At 38.7% G+C, this 25,115-nt stretch overlaps 2 protein-coding genes across 2 annotated transcripts in view; one reads left to right on the top strand and one right to left on the bottom strand.

Annotated features, from left to right (window-relative positions):
* LOC118700873 (protein adenylyltransferase SelO-like) overlaps window positions 1–13,425 on the top strand; it is a 24,070-nt gene extending 10,645 nt beyond the window's left edge. The window contains exons 12-19 of the mRNA XM_036405454.1: window positions 1,890–2,019; window positions 2,555–2,599; window positions 2,691–2,772; window positions 2,862–2,954; window positions 6,672–6,751; window positions 7,597–7,640; window positions 11,456–11,535; window positions 11,852–13,425. Coding sequence (XP_036261347.1) covers window positions 1,890–2,019; window positions 2,555–2,599; window positions 2,691–2,772; window positions 2,862–2,954; window positions 6,672–6,751; window positions 7,597–7,640; window positions 11,456–11,535; window positions 11,852–11,974 — 677 coding nt within the window. The 3' untranslated portion in view covers window positions 11,975–13,425. The remainder of the gene's footprint in view (window positions 1–1,889; window positions 2,020–2,554; window positions 2,600–2,690; window positions 2,773–2,861; window positions 2,955–6,671; window positions 6,752–7,596; window positions 7,641–11,455; window positions 11,536–11,851) is intronic.
* An 815-nt stretch (window positions 13,426–14,240) lies between these two features.
* APBB1IP (amyloid beta precursor protein binding family B member 1 interacting protein) overlaps window positions 14,241–25,115 on the bottom strand; it is a 65,330-nt gene continuing 54,455 nt past the window's right edge. The window contains 5 exon segments of the mRNA XM_036379146.2: window positions 14,241–15,961; window positions 18,546–18,643; window positions 22,503–22,620; window positions 23,580–23,665; window positions 23,668–23,677. Coding sequence (XP_036235039.1) covers window positions 15,425–15,961; window positions 18,546–18,643; window positions 22,503–22,620; window positions 23,580–23,665; window positions 23,668–23,677 — 849 coding nt within the window. The 3' untranslated portion in view covers window positions 14,241–15,424.

A 25,115-nucleotide genomic window follows, 5' to 3' on the forward strand; every position in this document is an offset into this window, starting at 1 on the left:
TATTACAAAATATTACTATTAAGCCCATTTCCATGACAGTGTTTCCACTTGAACACCATTAGTTCAACAGATACTACAACAGAAGCCTAGAAAACTAAAAATTGTGTATTGCTGGAAGCAGCCAAAAGCAGAAGTGGAATACAGTAACTTTGCATGCATGACAGCTTTAGTTTTACACTCACAGCAGCTAATTATATGTTGGAAGAAAAGAAATCAGACCTACACAGTCATGGTAACCTTTTTTTTGAAAGTCTTAACTCAGTCAGTCTGGGATTGATAGGTACAGGTTCAGTATACACACAAATGTGTATTCTTAAAATATTGTTTATAGTTTGCAACTGAATAAACTTCATAATCAGCAGTGGTTATCTTGCTATGTGTTTTCATGCTTGCAGCCTCAAATTAAGGAAAAGTCATGAGAATAAATGTCATATTGTTTCTATTGTATTGAACAAAATGGGGATTTTTTTGCTTTTAGATCATTCTTTATAGGGTGAGTTGAACCCATCTGGCAATTAAGGATCCACAAGCCACTGGTTCACTCCTCCCTGCTGTGGGCTGAGGGAGACAATTGGAAAAGCAAGGCTAAGAAAAAGCTTATGGGTCAAGATAATGACATTTGTATAAGTCAAGGGGAAAAAAAGGCAGAAGTGAGCAGCAAGTGATGCAAAGAGAATCACTCACCATATGTTACCACCAGACTGATGCCAAGTCAGTTCCCAAGCAACAACTGCCTTGGAAAAACTACCCCCAGTTTTTATTGCTGATCATGACGTTGTAAGTGTGGAATATCGCTCTGGTCAGCTGAGCTCAGCTGTCCCAGCTGCATCCCCTCCTATCTGGCCCACCCCAGCCTCATTTTCTGGGGCTGCAGAATGAGAATTGAGCCCTTGATGCTGGGCCAGCCCTGCTGAGCAGTGTGTAGAGCGAACATTGACATTGCTGTGCTGTCAGCACTGCTTTGGTCACAAATCCAACACATGGCTCCAGACAGGCTGCTGTTAAGAGAACTGACTCTGTCCCAGCCAGACAGTGCACCCTAGAGCCAGATGAGAGGTGTTAGAGTCAAAACTCAGATTGGAACCACTCACCAGATCTGACAGATGAGTTGGGAGTCTCCTCCTTAAAGCTCCATTTGCTGTCAGTGTCCTCTGAGGACTCAGGTGATGCTGTGTGCATTGATCAGCTTGTCTGGTTTGATCTGAGTGAGGGGCTCCCACTGATCCCCTCACAGGCTGCTGCTGTATATAGGATAGATTTTAATTCTGGATATAAAATCCACATACCTGGAACTTGCATGACAGGCTATCTCCCAGATAAAGAATTTGCATTCTGGAACACATTAGGCCTATTTTTAATGTGAATACAAAGCTCGATTGTCCGATTGAAACAAATCTTGCTTAGGTGGCCTATTAAATACATGTTTACTGTACAGGTAAATACATGTTTACTATATGTGTGACTTTTCCATAAACACTTAAATCCTGAGTCTAGTTGGACATTTGTTTGCTTGATCTATGTGCTAAATACTAGCACTAGAAGTAGTACAAATACTGAATTTCAGTGTAAAAGACTGTCTTAATGAAAAAGTGTTTATTTTTCTCTGTAACCATCTGAATTTAACTTGTATCTTCAGGTAGGAAAATGTCACTTGTAACATATGTGACGTTGTGTGTGAAGGATGTATTCCTTAGATTTGCAAATAATAGATCTTGAGTTAATTCACTTTACATAAGTATTCTTGTGATCTAATTTTAAATATTTAAGTAGTTTTAAGTCTTCTGTAAGTTTGCTGTGTAAGTATAAAAATGAATGTATTTCAATATTTTAACATTGATTCTTTATTGTAATTACTCTGTTATGGAAAAGTAATGTTTTGTTTGAAACAGATTTTGTTCCAAACACATCTGATGATGAAAGGAGGTATAAAATAGGAAATCAGGCAAGTGTTGGGCTGTTTAATCTGAGCAAGCTGTTACAAGCTCTAAAACCTTTATTGGATCCCAGGCAAAAGCAGCTGTAAGTAATCCTTAAAATATCATAATGCTTAAAGGAACTAGTGAGATGAGAGACACCATAATCACCATATGCTTAGGAAAGAAAGCGATTTGCTTTTAAAATATTTTATTTTTTTATGTGGCAATTGATTCTGGATTAGTTGTTGGCCAGAACAAGATTGGAGGGTGGGGAGAAAAGTTTTTGTTGGTCAGAAATAGTAGTAAAATAGGACTATAGGGAGCTATTAAATGTTGTGTGATCCTTTTTCCTTTCACTAAGGTAGGACTTTTGCCCATAGTTTTGTGTTCTAAGTTTGCCTAGCTTGTTTTGTAAGGCATTTACTTAGGAAGACCATGCATCGTCCTGAAGTAATGAAGGAGTATTTTAATAGCCTCCTGTAAAGATTCTTATATGAAGAACAGATCCCAAATGATTCAGAATATCAGTGTTTCTGAGATAGCAGGCAGAAGTTTGCATTGTTTAGTGTACAGCAGGATTATACCTGCAGCAGCATTTTAGTTCCTTACAACTTGACATTTCTTCTGTTTTTTTGCAGAGCTTCCCAGATTTTGGAGGGGTATGGTGAGCACTATCACAGTCGGTATGCACTTTCAGAACTGAAACCTTCTAGTCACAATACTATGAAATATATAATAACGTTCACAACTTCCATACTTTGTTACTATTTTCAGTTTCACAGAACTATTCAAAACAAAATTGGGTCTTCTTGGGGAGAATGAGAATGATAACTATTTGATTGCTTTCCTCTTAAAAGTGAGTTTCCTTTGCTAATTTTGTTGGCAAACATCTGAACTGGCATCCCACACTTGAAAAGCACTCATAGAAGTGTCTTTATTCACTAGATTATGGAAGATACAAAGGCTGATTTTACAATGACATTCCGAGAGCTGAGTGAAATTACTGCAGACCAGTTAAAGGCGCTCCATATTCCTGAGGTATAAATACAACCACCCAGTCCTGGGAATACTTAATATAAAAAGATAAAATCAAGTTGCACATAACTCTGATATAGTAGAGGCTATCTCAAGCCATGATTTGTCTGGGAAATATGTTATCGTGTCATTATTAAGGGACAGAGGGACTAATACACCTGTGTCAGGCTACCCCTTGTTAAGCCTGTATCTGGTAATGATGGATATGTTAATGAAAAGTGCTAATGAAAGATGCATTCATGAAAAATGCTCAAGTCAGATTTTCAGCCTTTGGTACAGGTCCAATATGAGTGGTCATAACTACTCATACACACAACTGGGAATGTGATTTTTGTCACATTTAATGTGGATCTGCTACAAAGAACCTCCTACCCCTTCATCTCCCTGTTTTTTTTTGTTGTTTTGTTTAAGAATAGCTTTTGTCCAACAAGTGAAGTTGCACAGGGCTCATTAGGAAAATTTCAGCCTCGGGTCAACCAGACTGTTCCTGATGTGGGTTTACCAGGTGGCCTAAAACTCTGCTCTCAGGCACATTTGCTTGTCTTGGTATCTAATGATAAGTGAGATTCCATCTCAACATAAACTCCTGCTACAACTCTTTGCCCAGAGTGGCCTCTGCCCTGAGATTGGTCTTAAATATAACTTAAAGCATAAGGATACATTTTGCTATTGTGTCCTGCTCAGCCTGCTGTCTCATCCTGTGTTGCTGCTAACTTAGCCTAAACTTATTCTTCAGGACCAAGTATAACCACATATGAAACACATGAGAGTATTTAAATTTTTTACCTGGATGTCGTGCAATCTTTGAAAGTGGAAATATAGCTGACATATTTGAACTGGACTGAGATGCTAGGCAAGTCATAATTGAATAAAAAAGCAAAAGGAAAATTCTGAAAAGGAAGCTTGTAATCTGGTTCTGAAAAATGAACCTGAACTGGAAAGAAAATAGCCTTTTTGCAAGAGCCAAAATAATTTTTTTTTTCTTTTATTCTTTAATACAGTGTTGTATTTCCATGTGATGAATATTGTTCCTTTTGCCTGGGAAACTTCATTGCCTTCCCCAAACATCTGATTTATGTCTGTTTGTTTTTGAAGCCAATTTAAAATTAGAGCAGGTGGACTTAGGAGGTTGTTTTTAGGCAGCAGGATGACAATGTAAAACACTGAATGAAAATGAGGAGTTGATCTTTCTTTCTCAAGTACAATTAAATAGTTTTGAGCAAATTTTCTGGTTTTCCTTGTTTTCTTCTCTTAAGTAAGAGGTCTATCCTGACCTTCTCAATGAACTTGAAGCCATTAAGAGTTTAAAAGTTTAGATACTCTAGAGGTAAGCAACAAAAAAACCCAGGGGTTGTGGCTTTGGAATTAATTGTTTGCTCAGGACGGTGATAAGAGGATGGGTGTATTTGTAAGAGAAGGTATTTTTGTCATAGAACCCAAGGGATTTTTCCATTTATGGCAACTACATCTTCCCATCTCTGAAGGTGTTGGCTGAGAACCAGCAATTATGGTGTGTTGTCATTACATTGCAAGAGTTCTGTTGTCATTATATTGCAAAGGTTCCATATTGCTAGAGTTTTGTACTTGCTTGATGTTTCTTGTAGGTAGCTCCTGTAGGCACTGACTCCTCCTTGTCCTCACAGCAGCCAACTGACTCCAGTTCCCCCTCAACCAACCAATCCACTCTTCTATAACTCTTCTTATTGGCTACAGCTGTGGCCTGTTAACATCAGGCCTGCTCCTAATCTTCAGTGACTGGCTCAGCTGCAATTCTTTAGGGGATAAGATTACTTTCTATGCTGCCTATATTCTATTCCCCTACAGTGGTGTAGTTGTGATCCTGCTGCTACACCAAGGGTCATTTCCAGCCTTCACTTGGTAGCAACCTGCTCTTTTTTTTTTCCCCACACAATGAAATTATTTAGCCCACAAATTCTGAGTTCTAAAACTGATGTGGAAAAACAAGTACAATTTTATGCTGGTAAAAAGTGTTCATTGTTGTAAAAAAATTCAGTTTTAAAGTAATTTCACCTCTGTTTATTTACACACTTTATGAGAAAGATTTCATATTGATTTGTACATCACTTAAGATTTTTTCAGCTGCATACCAAAATTGACCTAAAAATGCTAGAATCCTCTGGGAACACTGCAGGAATCCTTATATTTAGTATTAACTGAAAACATTCTGAAATTCCTCCTAAAGCAGCCTAACTCTGCACATCTTTGAACAAATGCTTGATTCTCATACTCACCTGTTATCCACCTGCCTGATTCCCAGCTCTTAGTCATTTCTGTGCTCATTTTTATGATCAAATATAGTTTTCATATATTTTTTTACTCTCATTCCTCAAAAAAAACCCAAAACCAAAAACCCAGATGGGATCAAAACTTTTTCTTCTAGTTTTTAATTTCCCTTACTTTTTTTTTTTCCCCCTCAAATATGTGCTGTTTAGCTCCTTTTATCTATGTCCATTTCTTCCTAATCTCTTGTTTCTCTGAAGTTCATTTTTTTGTCTGTGAGCTGAGGAATTTGAAGCAGCTGTTATCAGTGTAATCAGCCAGGGAGGCCTGGTCTGTGTTTGCTGTGCATCACTGGAGGCAGTTACCCCAAGCTCTGATTCCTTGCTGTCAGTATCCTCCAAGTTCTCTCTCCTCTCCTGCTGTCTCTATTCTCCTCAGTTTTCTCCTATCCCTGTAGACTTTAGTTTCTCTATCTCTCCACCTTTTATTTGTTTATATATTTTGCTTATTGCACAATTTTTGATGAAAAACAACTCTATGAATATATCTGACCCATGTACAAGTCTTAGAAGAGAGTGAAAACTGTAATTATGTAGCTTAAAAAATCAAATAGGTCAGGTAATAAGCCAAGGAAGAACAGGGGTGAAGTGCTAGAGGTGTTTAGGTAAAATTTGTCATAACAGAGAGGGATTAATGTGGATGTATCATGCTAGCAAAAAATAAATCATTTGAATACAGAGGAAAAGATGCTAGTAGAAAGTTTAGGGAGAAAATTCTTTGAAGGGTCATAATACATTTGCCTTTTAAATCTTTTTATTGCTCATTGTCCTGCTTTCAGCTGGGATAACAGTTAATTCTCTTCCTAGTAGCTGCTGGAGTGCCATGTTTTGGATTCAGATTGTCAGTAATGCTGATAACACAGTGATGGTTTAGTTGTTGCTGAGCAGGGCTTACACTGAGTCAAGGACTTTTCAGCTTCTCATGGTGCCCTGCCAGCAAGGAGGCTGGGGGTGCACAAGAAGCTGGGAGGGGGCAGAGCCAGGACAGCTGACCCAAACTGGCCACAGGGATATCCCACAGCACTTGGTGCCATGCTCAGCAAATAAAATAGAGGAGAGCTCGGGGGGATACCCTGCTTGGGAACTGGCTGGGCATAGGTTGGTGAGCAATTGATTTTCATTTGCATCACTTGTTTATGTTGGGTTTTATTTCTCTCTCCTTTTGATGTTTTCCTTTTCATTGCTATTATGATTGTTATTATTAAATTATTTCAATTATTAAACTGATCTTATCTCAACCCACAAGTTTTCTTACTTTTAACCTTACTTTAAACTTCAGTTGAGGGGGAGCATGAGCAAGTGGTTATGTGAGGCTTAGTTGCCAGCTGGGCTAAAACACAGTACTTGTTGCTTACTTTGGTTTTTGCTTAACAGAAAAATAATTCTGATTATCTGTCAATTAATGTTTCTTTCTCTCTAGGAATTCTGGGCTCTCCAGGATCTGGGTAAACACAAATTATTTTCAGAATGGGTTACTATGTACCTCCTGAGATTAAACAGGTAAGTCTGGTTGTAGTTTAAAGTGTGTATTCGCCAGAAGCAGGCAAATTTAATCTGCAGTGATTTTGCATAGTCTTTAGTGGGTCTAATAAACTGGCCCAAACATGGTTTCATATGCTTTTTTTGTTTTCTTGGCTCTACATTCTGCTGGATTCAACAATAATTACTGTTGTAGTTCTGTTTTGACACTCAGGTACATAAAAATGACATGGTAGGAGTAATTTCTATTCTTTGTCCTTCACTGAGCACCTGATCACTTTTCTTTGGTTAACAGTTTTTCTTCAAATAGCAATCCTACAGGTTCAGTCCAAGAATCACAAACAGTGATTTGCAAGTACATGGGAATGAATAGTGTTGAATTACTGTTTATTTATATATATTTACTATGTAATAACATCGCTTTATGGTGGGAGGGGATGAAAGTTGAACAGCTGCAAATACACAGATTGTGTTTGGAAGCCATGGTGTTGCATAGATAGGAATGCACAGGACTCTTTTGTGTTAAATCAATAAAGAATCTAACATTTTTTCTTAGTTATATATGGTATGCATGGCTAATAGTAGTCAAAATAAGTACATATCAGGTACTTGGAAATTTTATTCAGTCAATAAAATTCTTAGGGGAAAAAGTCAATACAAGGCACAAAACCTACAAGAAAGTGTGCAGTTTTTTCCAAGTCTAATTATTCATAGAGATTCACACCAACTTCTGCCAAATACAAAAGCAGAGCACTTAATGATTTTAATGGAAGTCAAATAAGATATTTCTAAAAATAAATCAGCTTAATCCTCACTAGCTAAAGTGCTTTCTGTTTTTCTTCTTTTTGTTTGTTTTTGATGTGTAGTAACAATGGTGACTCAGACGCCAAAAGAAGAACAAGAATGGCAAGTGAGTAAAACAATCCAAAGGAATCATCTGTTTGCAGATGGCAAATATCTATTTACATATGTTTCTTTCGTGTTAGATATTTTTCTTTTTGGGAAGACCTAAAATACAGTATTTTTCTGAAGAGGAGAAGCTCTCATTATGCTGCTCCAAATCTTGTAACAATATGCATTCATTCTGTCTGTCTCTGCCCTTTCTACATGCTACACAGAATTCAGATTTCTGATAGGGACACACTTTTTCTTTCTGTCACCCAGAGGAAAAACTCCTTGATAAAGGACTATCTGGTCATAGGAGGCAAAGGAAGGTGCTTTGATTCTCCAAGTTATTCTAAAGACAAAATGGCAAAGGTACTGCAGTTAGGTATCACAGCAGAAACAGTGGATATGAAACTCCAAGAATTGTTCAGCGGGAGATATTTTTGATCTGCAGTAAGCTGTGGTAAATTTGTGAAATTTGCTTATGAGAGAAAATGAGCTACTGAAAATCAATGGCCAAAAGGGAATAAAGGAACTAAAAGATCTGATCAAACTCTGCACAAGAGGCTTCACTGTTACACTGCTTTGCAAGGTGCTTCCTGCAAAGCAGGATGGAAATGGCTGCACTCTTTGTTAGATATTGATTGGCCCCTTTCTTCTAAAGCTCCAATTGATTTGCCAGGAAAATGGCTGGAGCTGGCACTGACTTTCAGTAATGAGGTAGTAAAACTACAGAGGGCACAATTTATGGTTTCAGGTTTGCACCCCCATTTTCTAACAAAGGCACTATCCTTTTTAAAGAACGCTTCTTAAAATTATATATGTATTTTAGAAAGTTAATGTGAAAAGAGCTACCAAGAAGAAATATTTATTTTATTGGTTTTTGATAGGGTTAAGAAGGTTCATCTGTGAGTTTCTGAGGCCCTTCACTCAATTATCATTTTGAATTTTCAAGCTCCTGTTTTCCTCAGCTAAAATTGAATGCTGAAAACTGTCTAAACACGTATCTTATTTTTCTGTATCTTTTAAATCTGCTTTTAGAGAAAATCATGAGAAATTCTGAGGTTTTATTCCAAATCAGAAATGATTCTAATTTGTCAATGATCTTCTGCAAACCATCGTCATGTTTTTCTACATGCACCTCAGAGGATCCCATAGTACAGGAGACAGATGAAACATGGAAAAGGGTTTTTGCCTCCAAAATCACACTTGTGCTAATGGTCTTAGTTTTGGTAGCAGTCAAAACCTGATCTGCAAAGATTCATGGTTCAGTTAGTTTTCTTCCATATAATCAACCATCACTCTCTATTCATACTGCAAAGCTGCAAAAATTTATAATAGGCTACTGGTGTTAGCTTGTTATTGCTTTATTTAAAATCAACACCCCTTGTTGGACTTTGCTAGCTGCTCGATATTACAGTGCGACTGAAATTTCTTACAGAGGTTTTAGGGATTTTTTTTTGGTTCTTTTTTACATTTTTACATCCATGGATTTAAATAGATTACTTAGATGCCCCTGTGGTCTCTTTAAAAATTATTTCAGTTTTTGTTTTGTTTATTGTTTGTTTGAGCATTTGCTTGTAACAGCTGTCCTTGTCAGCACAACTTCCAGCAGAAATCTGGCTCAATTCAGTCAAGTCTGCATTTTTACCCAGCATTTCATGTTGAAGACAAATCTGTCCTGGCTCCTCAGATTCTCAACTGGGTTAGGAAGTTCCACTAAATTGTGTACTGCTGTCTTTGATTGACCTTGAATATATTGGCATTAACACCTCATTATTCATCACCCTTCCCTAATAGTTAGTGTCATAAAAAAAATCTCACTTCTCAAAGTACATTAGCTTGAATCATTTAAAGTCATCACTTATTAATTATTTTTATTTTTTTTTCTGTTCTCAGTAGTGTTTTATCTTGTACTGCCTAAACTTAGTTCCTCTGGAGGTGATCAAAAAGTTTTGACAATCCAGGTCTAAAATTGTATTTCTTTACAAAAGCAGCATGTAAAAAAAGTAGACCAGATCATGCTCATAAGGGCACAAGAGTTCTTTTGCTTTGTCCTTTTCTTACCTGGCTTGTATTACTCTTTCATAATTATCTTGTCACTTGTGTTAAATACTGACATTTTAAAAACCACTGTGAAACTTGTCAATTTGCAATTGTTAAGAATTTATTTCTGGGACAAATATTCTCCTGCTAAAATGACTCACAGCTCTAATGTGAATTACCATTTTTTGAATGAGTCATGTTAACTTTTTCACCTTTTAAAAGTATTTTTTTAAATAGTTATCACACTTTAAATTGATAACCCATTTACTGGATCAAATCAAATACTTGGACAGAGCAAATTGTTTTGCCAAGTGTAAAACACTGTTCTTTAGCAGTTAGGGCAGAGTGTTATGCCTGTGTAGAGGTTATCAGGATTCCCAGTAAACAGTTGTATTTATTGGCTTTTTTAATATGTAAATACATACTAGACAGTGGGGATGTGAAAAAGAAAAATGTCTGTGACCCCTTCTAATATATTATTTGTAAATAAAATAATTTAATAACTAATTAGTTAAAGGACTTGAGTAGAGGGAAGTTTGAGATGGCAATTTTGATAATCCGTCTCTTTCAAATATGCTGTAAGGGTATTTATAAGAATATTTTATAAAGGTCCATGGGTTTTTAAAAAGAAATATGTAAACCTAGCATTTATTAATACAAAACCTATGGGACATCAGTGGAAAGAGAAGGAGATGAAGTTTGTGTATGTCCATAAATCACAGACTTTTGGTTTCAAGTGCATGAGTGAAATGCCTTTGGTATCACTAATGCCTTAATGTAATAAATGCTTTTTGAATTGGGGAAAATATACAGACCAATTGCAAATTAAGACTTCAAAGCAGGCTTGAAGTGTTACAATTATTCTGTAACATTGTTTTGATTATTAGATAAAGGGAAAACTTACTGAAGTAGAATTCTAGCCTTTAATTGCAGAACAAAAATAAGAATTTCATTGACATAATCTGCTAGAAAGTTTAGAGAGCCATGTGTGCTTATTAGAATTGTCCCTGGCATATAGTTTGACAAAGCTCCTTTTGGAAGTTGGGAGTGGCTCTGCTGTAGGATGTATCTGGTTTACTAATTCAGCAGTTTCATTTTCCAGTGTTGCTACATTCTCTCTACTGCTCATTAGACAAAAGCAGCCTGAAACAAGGCAGGGAAGCAGTGCAGTTGTCATGAGGGTTTCCAAAGAATACAACAGGCAGCTGTGGAAAAAACTGAGTAACCTCTGCCTACCCCCAGCCAGGAGATTAAAAGGAAAGTTGAAAAAGTAGTTTCTAAAAAATACAGCTGAAATGTAACATTAAAGGCTTTTACGGCTAAACTTTTGTTACATGACATAGAAGGAGTATCTATACACATATAATTTAAAGGATATCTTAGTAATTACTTTCTAAATTAAATAATACAATATTCATTTTTGTGATCTCCAGGAAGGTATTGACAGTGTTGAAATGTTTTCCATCAACGCAGCAGGAGCCTAGGGCATGGTAAACTCATTGCACTTGAAAAGCCTGCTGGTGTTGCTGACAGAAAATCCTTCCTCTATCCCTGTCATGTTCTGTGCTACTCTATTTCTGTTTGGCATTTTGGCACTACTGATAGTGCAAGTTTAAAAAATTCTTTTAGCAACTCAAAGAACTAAGTAGATTGATAAATTCATTTTCCTTTTTATGTATTTTTTCTTGATCTGCAAATGTAACTCTTGAAGATTTCAGTGACATGTTTCAATGACTGTTTTCCTTTTGTTTAATATGTCTAACTAAATTTAACATTATTTACTTTTGGTTTCAGCTGTTAATCCTAGATACATACTTAGGAATTGGATGGCAGAATCAGCAGTGCAAAAAGCTAATTTGAATGATTTCTCGGAGGTAAAATTATCTTTTTTTTTCTGGACAGATTTAATAATAACTGGCATAACAACTAATGAAACAATTTTTACATTTACACTTTGAACTGTACTACATTTTGACCAAAATTGTACCATGTAACACAAATTGCTATTTAAAGTATTAACAAAATTATTAATAGTATTAATTATAAGATAAATAGTAGTGACTGTATTAATAGTAGTACAAATAATAGTAAGCAATTCATGTGATAGTTCCTGAAGTCAGGAGGAAAAGACTTTCTTGTTTACCAGAAAACATTTGATATAAAAACTTACCCATTTTTAATTGCTTCCAGGTTCAGCTCCTAGAGCAGGTTTTGCAGCAGCCCTTTCAGAGGCAGGAGGCTGCAGAGAGAGCAGGGTACTCCCTGCGCCCCCCAGCCTGGGCCAAGCATCTCAAAGTCAGCTGTTCATCCTGAGGGAAATTCAAACAAGCAAGAAGAGTGATCAACGTCAAAGCTCAAGCCTTCAAATTGGGCTAATGGATCAAGCCACAAGAACTTTCCTCCCTTAGACTTTGTGGACTGGAATCTGCTACTGTTCTTGACCAATTTAGGAAGTCTCAAGATTAAAGAAGTGCATCACCATGGATGGTTGCATCAGCAGATTATACTGGCATTGACAACTCTGCCTCTCACATTCAGCTGTGCTTTACTTTGAGTCCCAATATTTAAGTTCTGCCAAACTGTAACACTTGACCTCTCAAAATTCATGCTGATCAGGTGGGTCTTAACCTCTTTTAGTGACAGATCAATTTAAAATCTATCTAGTTTTAATAATACAGTATTTTGATGAATTTTCCTCTTGTTACACACCCATCAAATTTAGCTGTGTTCTGCAGACATAAATGTTCTTAAATCTTGCAGACCTAGCAGAGAGGATCATCTTAGACCTTGACACTTTTTCTCATTCTGATTATGTTTTGTCCCATTACACTGACAAAAGATTTAAAGGAAATTGAGTTAAATAGTTAGCAAAGATGTCTGTCTTACTCCAGAGTAAGTTTTGGTGTCTTTGTTGGTGTCAGGTGCTTATCCAGGGGACCACTTCTCTTTGAAAGTATCTTTTGATAGGAGTAGAAAGATTATTGGTGCATAGATATGAAGTCTCAGGAAAAATTCACTGTTTGGCCCTGGAAAAGGACTGTGTTGGGAGCATCTCAGCTGAGACTGCTTCCATTTCAGGTATGGAGGAAGCTTAGAAAGGACATGCTGCAATTTCAGATATTTTCAGGCTAAAATACTGTAAGGTCTAGTGATGTGCAGACCATTTAAAAGACAATAGGTTAGGTAGAGGTAGAAGGATTAATTTCTTTTTACAAATGCTTTGAATTACAGCTTTGGAACAACTTTTTGTATTTTGCAGCATATTTTGGTACCAGATCAAGCCAGATAATTGTGCATCAATAAGAGGCAGCTTTGTTCTTTGAATGGAACAAAGTTCTTTAAATGTAAGATTTAAATCTTACATTTGAAAAAATTCCATGTAACCGTGTACCTACACAAAATAGTTGATAGAGGTCTAATCATCACAGCATTTTACTTGATTTTTTTGTGTTTTCTGTACGCTTTGATTTTTTTTTTGTTTGGAAGAAAGTTCAACTTCTTTTGTGTAAGATTTAAGTGCATGAATTATGATCGACTGCAGATGTAAAATGTATTAAAATTGATTTTTTTGTGTTGTAACAAAAGAGAAGGGAGGAAATAGGGTGGGAGGCTAAGCATTCTGGTGAGAAGAGTGAATGCTAGAAAAGCCATTGTAAAAGTCTCAGTGCTTTGTGACCTTACTGTGCAATATTTTTCCAAGTACATGTTCTGCTTTATTTTGATGCTGGGTGTATATTTCATAAAAGTCATTTGATTTAAAAACAGTTGACTTGCAGACAGCTGTTGTCACCTAAGTATGTCAAATATGTGCACTCCTAATACCTAGTCAGAAAAAGACACCTAGCTCTTCAAGGATTCTGCATAATGCTTCCTTCAGTTATATAAGGAAAGGGATTGGGAAACAGTAATCCTTTCCTCATTTTTCTTTTTTTTTTTTTTTTTTTAAACTCCTGGTTTTAGCCCTCTTACTTTTAGGCCATTGGTATTTTTCCCCCTCCACTTTGAACTGAGGCTTGTATGAGCCTTGCACTGGTCTCGAGGGCATTTCTCAGTTTGGCAGTTTGAAGGTGCTTAGATACCTTTTGAATGTCCCAGCATGTAAATTCAAGACTTCAGGTGACACTTTTGTTAATGGTAGGCACAGTTCTCTTGATGAGAGCTTTTTGCTCAGTTCAGCTGAAAGCAAGGGAGCTCAGAAAACCAGTAAGAGCTGGATGGACTCTCTCTCTGTCAGCTTAATGTGGTATTTATAGCAAAATTATTTCAGGAAGAAATGCATGTGGTTTCAAACACTGTTTTCAGAAGAAAGAAAGAAAAGAGAAAAAAGAATTTTTTTAAAGTAGTAATTTCAAAGGGAAAGGTTCTTTATGAAGACATGGTTACAGCCTTCTTATTTCTGCTAAGCTTATAATGCAGGTATCTAAGTATTGACAAACCAACCTTAAGCCATAAATAAGACTAGAGATGACCCAAAACACAGACAGTGGCACTGCCACCAGCTTGTCATTATCTTGACTCCACCACCACTTCTGGATCTAGGAATCCATTCTGACAAACACATCAGGCTCACCCCCTGCTCTGTCAGCTGCTTTCATGCATTTATTTATTTAGACCACACGCTTTGCTTTTTATGCTTTTTTATAATTCAAAATACAGAGACATACTGCTGAGGGTATCTTAGAAGGTCAGGTGTGCATAAGAAGAGGCAAAGACCAGAATAAATAAAAACAAAGTTTAGAAGGTATAGGCAAAATTTTTTTAAAACATTTGAAGTTCCAATTGCTAGTAAAATGGCTGCTCGTTAACTGTGACACTTTGTACACATATAAAATAGAAGCTATTTTTATTTAAGAGCTAACAATGAATGCTTCCTACATTAAAAAGGGAGAATTAAATGGGGAGAACAAATAAAAAAAAATGTGGGAGGAGACATTCCTATCAGGTACAAGATAATTAAAAAGTCTTTCACAAGACAGATCATTTCTAGGTACAGTTTGAAGACAATCTTAACCAAGGGAAAAAAAATTCCTGCTTACCATGGAAACATACATGATTTCAAAATAAAACTTTTTTCTTTGTCAAAGTTAACCAAATAAATGAGATTTCAAAGCAGCAGCTGTGAATGCTGACAGGTATGACGTAGTTGCATATAGAAACAGGAGTGTACAGCATTTGGGGTGACACTGTCTGGAAATGGCTCTGGCCCTAAATTGCATCTCACAATAATCTAGCTGAGGTTTTAATTTTTAAGACAGACTATTTAAAAAAATTGTAAAAGCATCTTTGTATTGGAAGAAAACCCCCACAGCTGGAACTCTTCTGATAAAAAACTTTTAAGGGCATTTCTGTGAAAAGGGATTTTCCTTCCCACTTCTCAAAATTTGCATGAGGACATTGTATTTTTCCTTTAACTCCAATTCTACTAAAAAGGCAGCCAGAGTAGATGAATTTCAGTTTCTGAAATGGCTGGCTCCAGAGTGCTGCTCCACCATCCCTGGCTGTTCTTGTGGAGGGAAGCAAGACTCTCCAGCTAATTCTTGCCTTGGCCTGGTGCTGGAATGGGAGTTAACAGCAGGGGATGGTCAGGTGCAGGGGGAAAGGACAAAGGTTACAGGGACCAAGTGGGTGACAAAGGGTACCCCATCTTCTCGAGACCTAAAGGAACTCTGCAGGAGGATTCCTCCTGGAGAATCCTGATCCAGCCTGACCTTCTGTGGTACCTCACAGAACCAGCTATGTCTAAAGTCTACGCACTCCCAGAGTTCACGAGCTGTTACCCCTTTTCTTCTCAAGAGCTTTCATTAGGTCAGACATGAAATCTGCTTGCTTGCCTCCCCCTGTAATCAGAGGTGGCCCTGCTGACTGTGGCTCTCCACCTTGTTCTGTGTTTTCCAGCCTTTTGGGAGGAAGTGGTACAGGTTTCTTCACTGGAAGTGGTGGTGGCTTACTGAAGACAGGTGGAGGTGGAGGGGGTAATGGCACATCTCCATTACTGCTGCTGGACACTGGTGGTGGTGGAGGCACAAAATCAGGAGGTGGTTCACAGAAATCAGATGGTGGTGGTGGAGGAGGAAAATCAATCTTCAGTGTAGGTGGTGGTGCTGGAAAGCTCTCTGGATCCGTTAGGAAAATGCCACTGTCTCGTATCACTTTGGAGGGTAGAACTGGTGAAGTAGAAATAGCAGATGAACGCCTTTCAGGTGGAGGAGGAGGCTGCAGTGAGGTCCTCTTACTCTGGATTTTCTGTGGCCTCAGCAATGGTTGTGCCAGGCCAGGTGCACTGGCATTATTTGCTTCAGCCTTTAATAAGCAGAAAAATAAAAGGACAGTCACAGTCAGTAAACGTGTAAAACTAATGCCACTGCCTAAGAACATAAAAAGATGTGAAAATACATGAGTGTAGTAGACAGGGAAATTAGGTGGAGTGCATTTTGCCTGAAACATGAAAAGAGTATTTTGTTTTCTTTCTGAAGCTGCCCATAGAGGTTTTGACAGTGGAACCCTCCCTCTTGACAGTATTCATAGTGCTTCTTTGAATGCTGTCCACAGAAGATGAGTGCTTTTAAAATTTCAAGCAATTGCAGTTAGTAAGACTAACATCAAGGAAGTACCTTTGGGATTCATTGTCCTTGAGCCTGGAAGAAATGATCTTTGAATATTGACTACCTCTCTTGGACCCCTCTGCCCTTCATGGCCTTCTCCCATTCTCCAAGATCCCTAAAGATGCTAAAGTTAGCTCTCCTGGAGTCCCTGTTTGAAATCTCTCTGTCCTGCTGCCTCTTCCTTCAATACCAAACTCTACAGTCTCGTGGTCACTGCAGCCAAGGCTGCCCCAAGCGCTGCATGTCCAGCAAGGCCTTCCCTGTTTGTTAGTCAAAGGTCGGGCAGCCCAGCATTCCTCGTGGGATCCTTCACTATCTGGGACAGGAAGTTGTCATCAGTGCTTCCCAGGAACCTCCTGCACTGCTTGTGCTTTGCTGTTTTGCTTCTCCAGAAGATGTCAGGGCAGTTAAAGCCCCCCCAAGAACCAGGGCCTGTGACTGTGGGGCTGCTTCCAGCTGCCTGCAGAAGGCCTCATCCATGTTGGGATCTCTCGCTGGTCAGAGTGACCCCGAGAAGAGTTTGAGTCTCTTTTCCCAGCCTGGCACTGGAGGAAGGAGTCAGGGCTCTTCATTTCTCAGTCTCAAGGTTGTTTATTGTTCTTATCTATAAAATTCTTTCTCCTGCCCTGCCAAGGTCCATCCAGCAGGACAGTTCCAGGCACTCTGCCTGCCCCCAGGGGTGGTGTTATGTCTTTATACTAAAAACTACGTGTACAATGTTTACAATTACTTTCCAATACCTATCACCTGAGCTTCTACTCTAAACCAATCTAAAGGTGCCAACATCACAGCAGAAGATGGAGGCCAAAAAGAAGAAGGAGAAAGGCTGGGCATGCCCAGTTCCCTCCATCTTGCCTCCTGAACCCCCATACCAGAAACCCTAAAATCTACTTTTCCACTCTGTGATAACTTCACTATGATTCTACCTAAACTGTTGTGGCTTGCTGATCTTCATATAAGGTTGGTAATTTGCTCCACGGGTCATAATCAAAACCACAGGTATGTTGGGCTCTGTGCCAGGGTCTCTAAAACCCCTGGCAGGGGTCTTGGCTGCTCAGGACAGCCAGAGGGATGTCCTGGGTTCCCACACATCCCCTCCCTCCTTCTGATCGGGCGGCCTGTAGCGAACACCCACAATGGTGTCACCCTTCCTAGCTCGCCCTTTTATCCTCACCAGGACAGAGCTCGGCGCACTCCAAGTGTTGCTTCACATCGAGTGCAACTCCACCACTGCACTTTCCTGGTCTGTCTCTCCTAAACAGCCTGTGGCCCTTCATGACAACACTGCAGTCACAGGAGCTATCCCACCATGTCCATAATTGCAATGGGATCAAAGCCCAGTGGCTGCATGGAGATCTCTAGTTCCTCCTGTTTGCTGCTTCTAGAGAAAAGTGCTCTGCACCCCTGCAGCAGCATTAATTCTAGCATGAGCTAATTATAACATGTATGCCTCCTCTTCCTCACTCCTTGCCTCCAAACATGGAAGTAAATGAGACACAGGAGGAGGGAACCAGTGGCTGAGTTCTCAGAATGTGATCTGGTCCAGAGGAAGTAAGGTTCAGAACAGAGAAACAGGAGGAACTCAAAGACAGAAACAAGAAGTGTAGAACATGTGATGCTGGTGACAGGAAAATCCTAGGAATTTAATTTCATTTGTCCTGTGCACTTCATACATGATGAAGAGATCGAATGATGAACTGCAAACAAATGCACACTTTTTCTGTATGATGCTCTTGAGGTTCTCTTAGTGTACCCTTTGAGATATTTTTACAGCCAGATTTGGTGCAATTACATGAAATTTGGAGCTTAACAAGAAATGCATTTAGAGCAGAAGGAAAACATGTAAGGTTTTGCCTTCAGTTCTTCATAGTTTCTCCTTTCTTACACACTCATGTTCAGCTGTGCAGTGTTCCCTACTGAAAACACTCTGTATGTCTTGTGTTTCTAAGGCAAGACCTTTTTTTGGCGGAGACCAAACCATGGCACCAAGGTTCTGGCAGCACACTTTGAGACTATCCCAGCAGGCACATTCCTGTTCCTGATACATGAACTCAAGGCTGCTTGTTCTGAAGGAAAAAAGCAGTGGGTGGCTGTGCCTTCACCTCCCATTGGAGGCTCCTGGTTCTGCACAGCACACACACTGTTTGCAGTGTGTGGGGCAGCCACCTTTCCCAGGAGCCTAATCCTTCTCATTGGCTCTTTGAGGGGAAAGACAGTAGGTGAAGGAAAACAAACTTGGAAAACTCGTTCACAGATGACATTTAGCTATAGTAACTGCTCACTTGTGCTTCAGCTGTATCCACTTTCTTCTGAGTGTCTGGACATTCTGCACTGGAATAATGATCACTTTGGGGAATCTGTCCATTTGACTGAACAGTACCTGTGAGAAGGAGAGGAGCCAGAGGAAGAGAGTGTTACATTTTTGTGATATTAACCAGATCAGAGAATACCCAACTATAACAATTTCTTTACAACTTCTATGAGGAAACACTTGTTACAGGGTTTGTATACATAACTCAGTAAAATCTGTTTTCTACTTTATGCTCATTTTGTTACTTTTCTTATTCAGTTTTTTACTTAAGGAAAATAAAGTGCCTTACATTAAAATCCATAAGCACCTTACATTAAAATACCTGTGTTTCATAACAGCATTTTGAAGTTTGCAGTGTGCTGTAGTATTACCAGTATTACTATATTCCCAGTTTTTATTGCCTTTTTTTTTTGGTTTAGTTTAGGTTAAAGACAAAAAGCACCATAGTTTCATATCAATCAGTCATTGGAGTGGAAGGTCTGAAATCCTACAGAGGGGCTGATCCACTTTCTTTAGTAAATGAGCTAAAACATCTCCCTAGCTCTGAAATATCTGCCCCATTTGGAATCACAAAGCTCTGTGAACTTCACTGTGTTCTCAGATTAGTGCAGACCTGGAAGCTGGCTGAGTTAAAGCTCTGCAAAACATCTGCCCACCATTTCTGCTTGTGCAAGGGATATGCATAAATAACCCAGTACTGTCAAATGGAGTAAGTGAATGTGAGACCAAAGAACAAATTTACAAGTTTAATTATAAAAAATCCCCTGCCCCTGTGTAGTTTGATGAGGATTAAATACTCCAGTTTAGTGTAGCATTTTTGAAAGCTGTATGTGTCAAAGCAGTAGACAGTGTTTGGTGCCTAGAGACCTGCATTGGCAAACCTTAATGACTGCCTTAGCTCTATTATAATTTACAGTTCTGAGATCCAGTAGAGTTCCACTCCTGTATTTCTCAGATGTTAGTGAACCCTTAGCTGTCTACAGGGTAGACTAAGCACAACAATGGCTTTAATCTTAACACATACTTTACTGATCAGCAAAGAGGTTCCAGGAATATGATAAGAAGTAGAATAAAGTATTTTTACTGCCATACCTGCAAATCCCATGACTGGCAGAGAAGTAAGAAAAACTCTGCAGTGTGCCTAATTTACTAAGGCTATTTAAACTTCAAGGGATGACAGAAGGTGGTTTAACATCCTTAGGTTTTATAATTGTGCTTGCATGTTGTTCAGCATATTTAATCCAAAGTACCATTTGGATCATTCAAACTACAGTCTTGTGTTGAAGGACTAACATGGGAGTCAACAAAGAGATAAAACCAATCTTGTGGCTCTCCTTCCTCAGTGGAAGGAGATGTAAATCCCTGGGTTCTGTGGCCCAGAGGGTTATGCTCCCTAAAGTAGAGCAAGTTAGTCTCACCTCCCTTTGTCTGCTATTCATCAGAGCAGGAGTTTGGTTTTCATACTGCTCAAAGATGTTGCTGCCCTCAGTCATACTGAGATTTAACTAAATGAAGGAGAGCAGAGAGAGATCCACTTTATCTAGTGAGGTATGGTGTTCTACTTGGCAGAAATTACATAACAGAAGGCTGGAACAGGAATCTGTTTCCTCTTCTGTTAATGGATTTCATAAACTATGCAAGACTTGAAAGCAACACTTAAAACATCATCTCTTGCCAGCCAGCTAATGGACTCCCAGACAATACAGTATGTGAGCCCATGCATTCTATTATCAAGATTTATTTTTAATTTAAATGTTATAGTATTTTTACAAGTTAATTTCTTCAAAATTTTATAGCGAATTAGTATTTTTTAAGGAAAAAAAGGTAGTCCAAATAATGCAAAATATAGATACCCAAAATCAAAATATTTATCCTTGTAGTGATAAGGAGCATCTGCATAAAGCAACATCTTCCATCTTTCAAACATCATGATATTGTGATGGAATATCATGCAGGACCACTACATACACTGATTTTATTAGTGTTCAAAGGCACACAGGCACAAAGGCAGAGAGGGAAACAAAATATTTTGACTGAGGTGCACCCGGGACACTTCAGAGCCACAGACAACACAGGTTGGGTACATGTGAACATACCAATGCTGGTTACAGCACTGTGTCCAGGGAATAATGGCTACATGGTAAGTGAGAAACAAAGTTTCACCTGCCTTCCTTGGCTGCCAATGAAGTTAACAGAGTACAGTTCACACAGGACTGTAGTTTTCTATAGCAGATTTTAGCCTATACTGAAGTCAGCTCATACAAATGGCTATGGAGCCATTTGAAAACAGAAGTGAACATCCTTTGTACCTTTTCCAAAACACAAACCAACAGCTGCTCAGTTAGGCAGTTTTAGTAGCATAGTCAGACCCCAGGCTTTATATAGGGCAGCTATGACAGGTGTAAGATACCCAGAATCACAGTGATTTGCCTCAATTACAACACTAATGATCCTTCAGAGTTAATTCCATAGAGACAGTATACATGACTAAAACCTTTCCAGGCTACTTAACCATTTAATGCAATCCATTAGTTAAACTTAGCAGCTATTCTATTGAACACATGCAGTGTTCCTGGATTCTAGTCAGGAGCTGAAGTCTCAGAGATGTATATACAGCCTTTATAGGGCCTCAGTCCTGCCCATGTCCAGGACAGATGGCAGCACCAGCATGGAGCCCCCCTGGCCAGCCTCCTCTCTACTGCTGTCAGCACCTAAACACCAATGTTCTATGACTGTCAAACCCACTCTCACTCAAGTAAACTTCCTCCTGTCAAGGGTTGACACTGGTCAGATGCCAGGCACCCACAAAAGCTACTCACTCACTCTTCTCTGCAGTTGGACAGAGGAGAGAAATTTAACAATTTGTGGACTCAGATAAGAAGTGGGAGAGATCACTTACCAAATGCCATCAAGGTCAAAACAGGGCACAACTTAGAGATAAAAAGTGAATTTATTTCTAACAAAATCAGAGCAGGATAATGAGTAGTAAAACAAGCCCTTAAAAACACCTTCCCCCATCAGAAACCTCCCTGATCTCAAAACAGCCTGTTACTGGGTGTCCCCATGCCAGATATATATATTTATTAACATAATTTGTCTCCAAGGAATAGTAGGAAGACCACCTTCTATCTCCATGTACTCAAAAAAGATGAACTGAACTGGAGCCCTGGAAAGGTATTTGAGTTGTCTACATGAGAAGACAGAGTATTAACTTCCAACAGTAATATCAACCTCACCTGCCCTTTGACAGTTAGTACTTGGCCAGCATGCCCATCCTTATAAAGCATATCTTAAGCATGTAAACTAAAAATAGTCATGCAAGTTACAGATACTATCATGCACTGTTGTACTGGTATCATCATTAGATCAGTAACAGCAGTATGATGGAGCTACTGGAAAAGTAAGGTTAGAAAATAATGTAGTCCTTTCTTACTTGTGTCCTAACACCCACATTGTTACCATGCAAATGAGTGAAAGGCTAGGACAGAGAGTGACTCACCCTTTCTATAATGATTTCTCATCTTTTCTAATCTTTCCATAATGATCAATCTCAGAATATCCCACTCACCCCTTTTACTAACTGGAAGAAAAACTCCAGTACAGCCAGTGTAGAGATGGGCAAACAGAAAGTTTCAAGACATGGATCATCAGTCTGCAAAATGTAGGTGGAGGATAAAGGATTCAGATTCCAACAGAAAAATGCATTATTAAGTTGTGCAGATTTAAACTGATCTTCAGTGAACTGTCTTTGTATCCTCCAAGTTCTAACTGTAAAGTGAGAGCTTTGCTGCTACACTGGCCTGTCTATAAAAAGACATCTTGCTGAATCCATGGGAAAGTTTTCTGGACAAAGACTCTATGCAACACTGATGATAATAGAAAGGGGCAATAAATGTGACTTCAACTGCTGCAGTGGCAGTGTCAGTACCTGCTGATGAGGATCCTGCAGGGGCAGCTGGCTCCACCACTTTTTGATTTACCCACCGAGAGGACAAGGCAGCTTTCTTCACTGCACATTTGTAATTGTCATAGAGTGTCTTGCCATACTGCAAAAGAATCAAAACAATAACATGAGCTTGACATTGGCTTGACATAGGCCAAGCATTCATTTTGCTCTTGGACAACTTTTCTGACCTTGTTTCTTCCTACCTAGTTTTGTTAGAAGGTGTCTTTCTAGAAGTTGTGTGCCTTTTCTGTGTAGGGCTAGGTGGAAAGCACATTAAGACATGAATCCCCATGACCAGACACAGTCCTACTGTTACCATTCTTACATTTCACATTCGTTTCAGTATCTGTAAACTTCTTGAATCCTGGCTTCAAAATCAACTGTTCTCAGTATCTTTTCCCAAGTATTACATTTTCAAACTGGAGACTTGAGACACTGAATCCCAGCTCTAAAGCAAACAGCTCTGTCAGTGTAAGATACAATTATGTTATGTAAGATAATTTATGTTCTCTCCCCACTTTTGTTATATGCCACCCTCCAGGACAACTGTCAGGAAAAAGCCCAAACTAACAGATAAGAGGAGTAGGTCTGTATGGGAAAATACAGCCAATACCAGGGCTTTGTATAAATCCATCTACCTTCATGTTTTGTACAAATAAAAATGGGCTGTCAATTAGGATATTTTTAAACAGAGTGAGGTAGACAATTTGGGTAGGACTGTCTGAAAAATGTCACAACTGGAGTGGCCAGAGCTTGCACACTTTAGCTACAGTATATTATTATTGAGCCAGATGACTATGCAGTAAGTTTTATGAGTACATGAGTTTTATAGCTACTGAACTCCTGTGTTAATAAGAAAAACATACTGATAGCTAAGGTACAGGGACATTCAGCAAATCCATCCTCATCATGCACTTCTGATCTTTGTTTCTGTGGTGAAATTAGCATGAATGTCCATTCTTGTCACAGCATTTCCAGCTGAGGTGATGACAGTCAGAAACCTGAGGAAGACCTGCTTTTACAGAAAATATATTAAAGTAAATTTGCTTTTAATCTCACCTTGGCAATTCTTATTCCTGTTACCCACTGATGCAGGGTTGCTTTATCATCACAGCACAAGTACTTGATATATTGTGACTCTTTTGAATCTGGGGATGCTGAAAGACAGTAATTTATAAAATAAGACAAACACAGAAATTAAATCACTATATGAAAGTCTGAAGGAACCACACAATGACCCTGTGAAAACCCATCATAAAGGTGACTTGAGAAAAAAAGGCAGCAAAAACAGAGTATAAGAAAATATAAAAATATGGTGATTATGAACAATACATGAGTTGCCACTGGCAGCTTTTGCTTAAAATAATTTAAATGCATTGTAATGTGAATTCAAGGGTTTCAGAAATGTAACAATGATCTAGAGTTCAATGAAATCCATAATTGTTCTGGTTCAGGGTCTAACACTCAATGTACAATCACTAGAAGGAAGTCTGTTTCTCATTTTGTGGTTTGTCATACGTGAGGCACTTAGACTGAACATTGAACACAATTAGTTTTCAAAGACTATGTTAAATTTATTTAAGTATAAACTTTCAGCTGAAACAGGTTTTTCGTCCTGACTGACTGCTTTTCTTTGGGCTCAATTCAAGCTTTCTTCTTATATATTTTTATTCTGCTTTACTCTTGCTGGTTTTGCAAAAATTATATATAAAAACTGTTATATGTTCTGGATAGAGGATCATTCAAAATCCAGCACCATCAGAAGTATTCTTTTTAATTTGTTTGTACCAGAAACCTCTACAGTTTTAAGATTTTTTTTTTCATTTTGGACAAAATTTAGTATCTCTTTCCTTTACTGATCAAGGTAGTATGGGTATGTTTTGACATATCTTTGCAACTCAAAGACCATCAAAATGCCAGACTCCCTACTTGCCTAGGACTGAACATTCTCTCTAAGACTCAGAAGGAATTTGGTTTCCCTGCTAAAGCAGAGGAGGATCTAAGTCTTTAGTAACTTGGTTGGAATAACATACTGCCATCTCTTGATATGCAAAGGAAAGAATGGACCCAAAGGAAAAACGCTTCATTATCCCTTATTTATGTGTTCATTTCTATCTATATTCTTAAAAATTTTAAATGTACAGTTAGTGGAATTTTGTGAATGCACAAAGAGTAGCTAAATATGCTCCATGGATTCACTCTCTTTTCAGCCTGTGCAGGTAAAAATTCAAAGCACACCTCCACCTGGCAAGGACACTGGGCTTAGAGGTGTCATTAAGCCCCCAAAGCAGAGCAGTGCTGCACATGGGGAACTCAGCAAGGTCCCTCCCAGCACAGAGCACTGCCAGCCTCTGGCTCATGCAGGTGCCACCTCCTCACAAATATCTGCTGCTGGCTGGGATGTCCTGCTGCAGAGGCCAAGCCTGCCCACAGCTGGGTGACCCCAAAGCAGAGCCAAACACAGCAGACTTGCTCCTCAGCCACGTGTCCCTTGCTCCCTGCTCAGCACTGCAGACACCAGGCTTCCCTTGCTTCTGCTGACCCAGCTGCTCAGGAGGCCACATTCTGATTTAAAAGAAAAAACAAAAAAACCAA

Source organism: Molothrus ater, chromosome 1 (assembly GCF_012460135.2).
Source record: "Molothrus ater isolate BHLD 08-10-18 breed brown headed cowbird chromosome 1, BPBGC_Mater_1.1, whole genome shotgun sequence".
Classification (NCBI taxonomy): Eukaryota; Metazoa; Chordata; class Aves; order Passeriformes; family Icteridae; genus Molothrus; species Molothrus ater.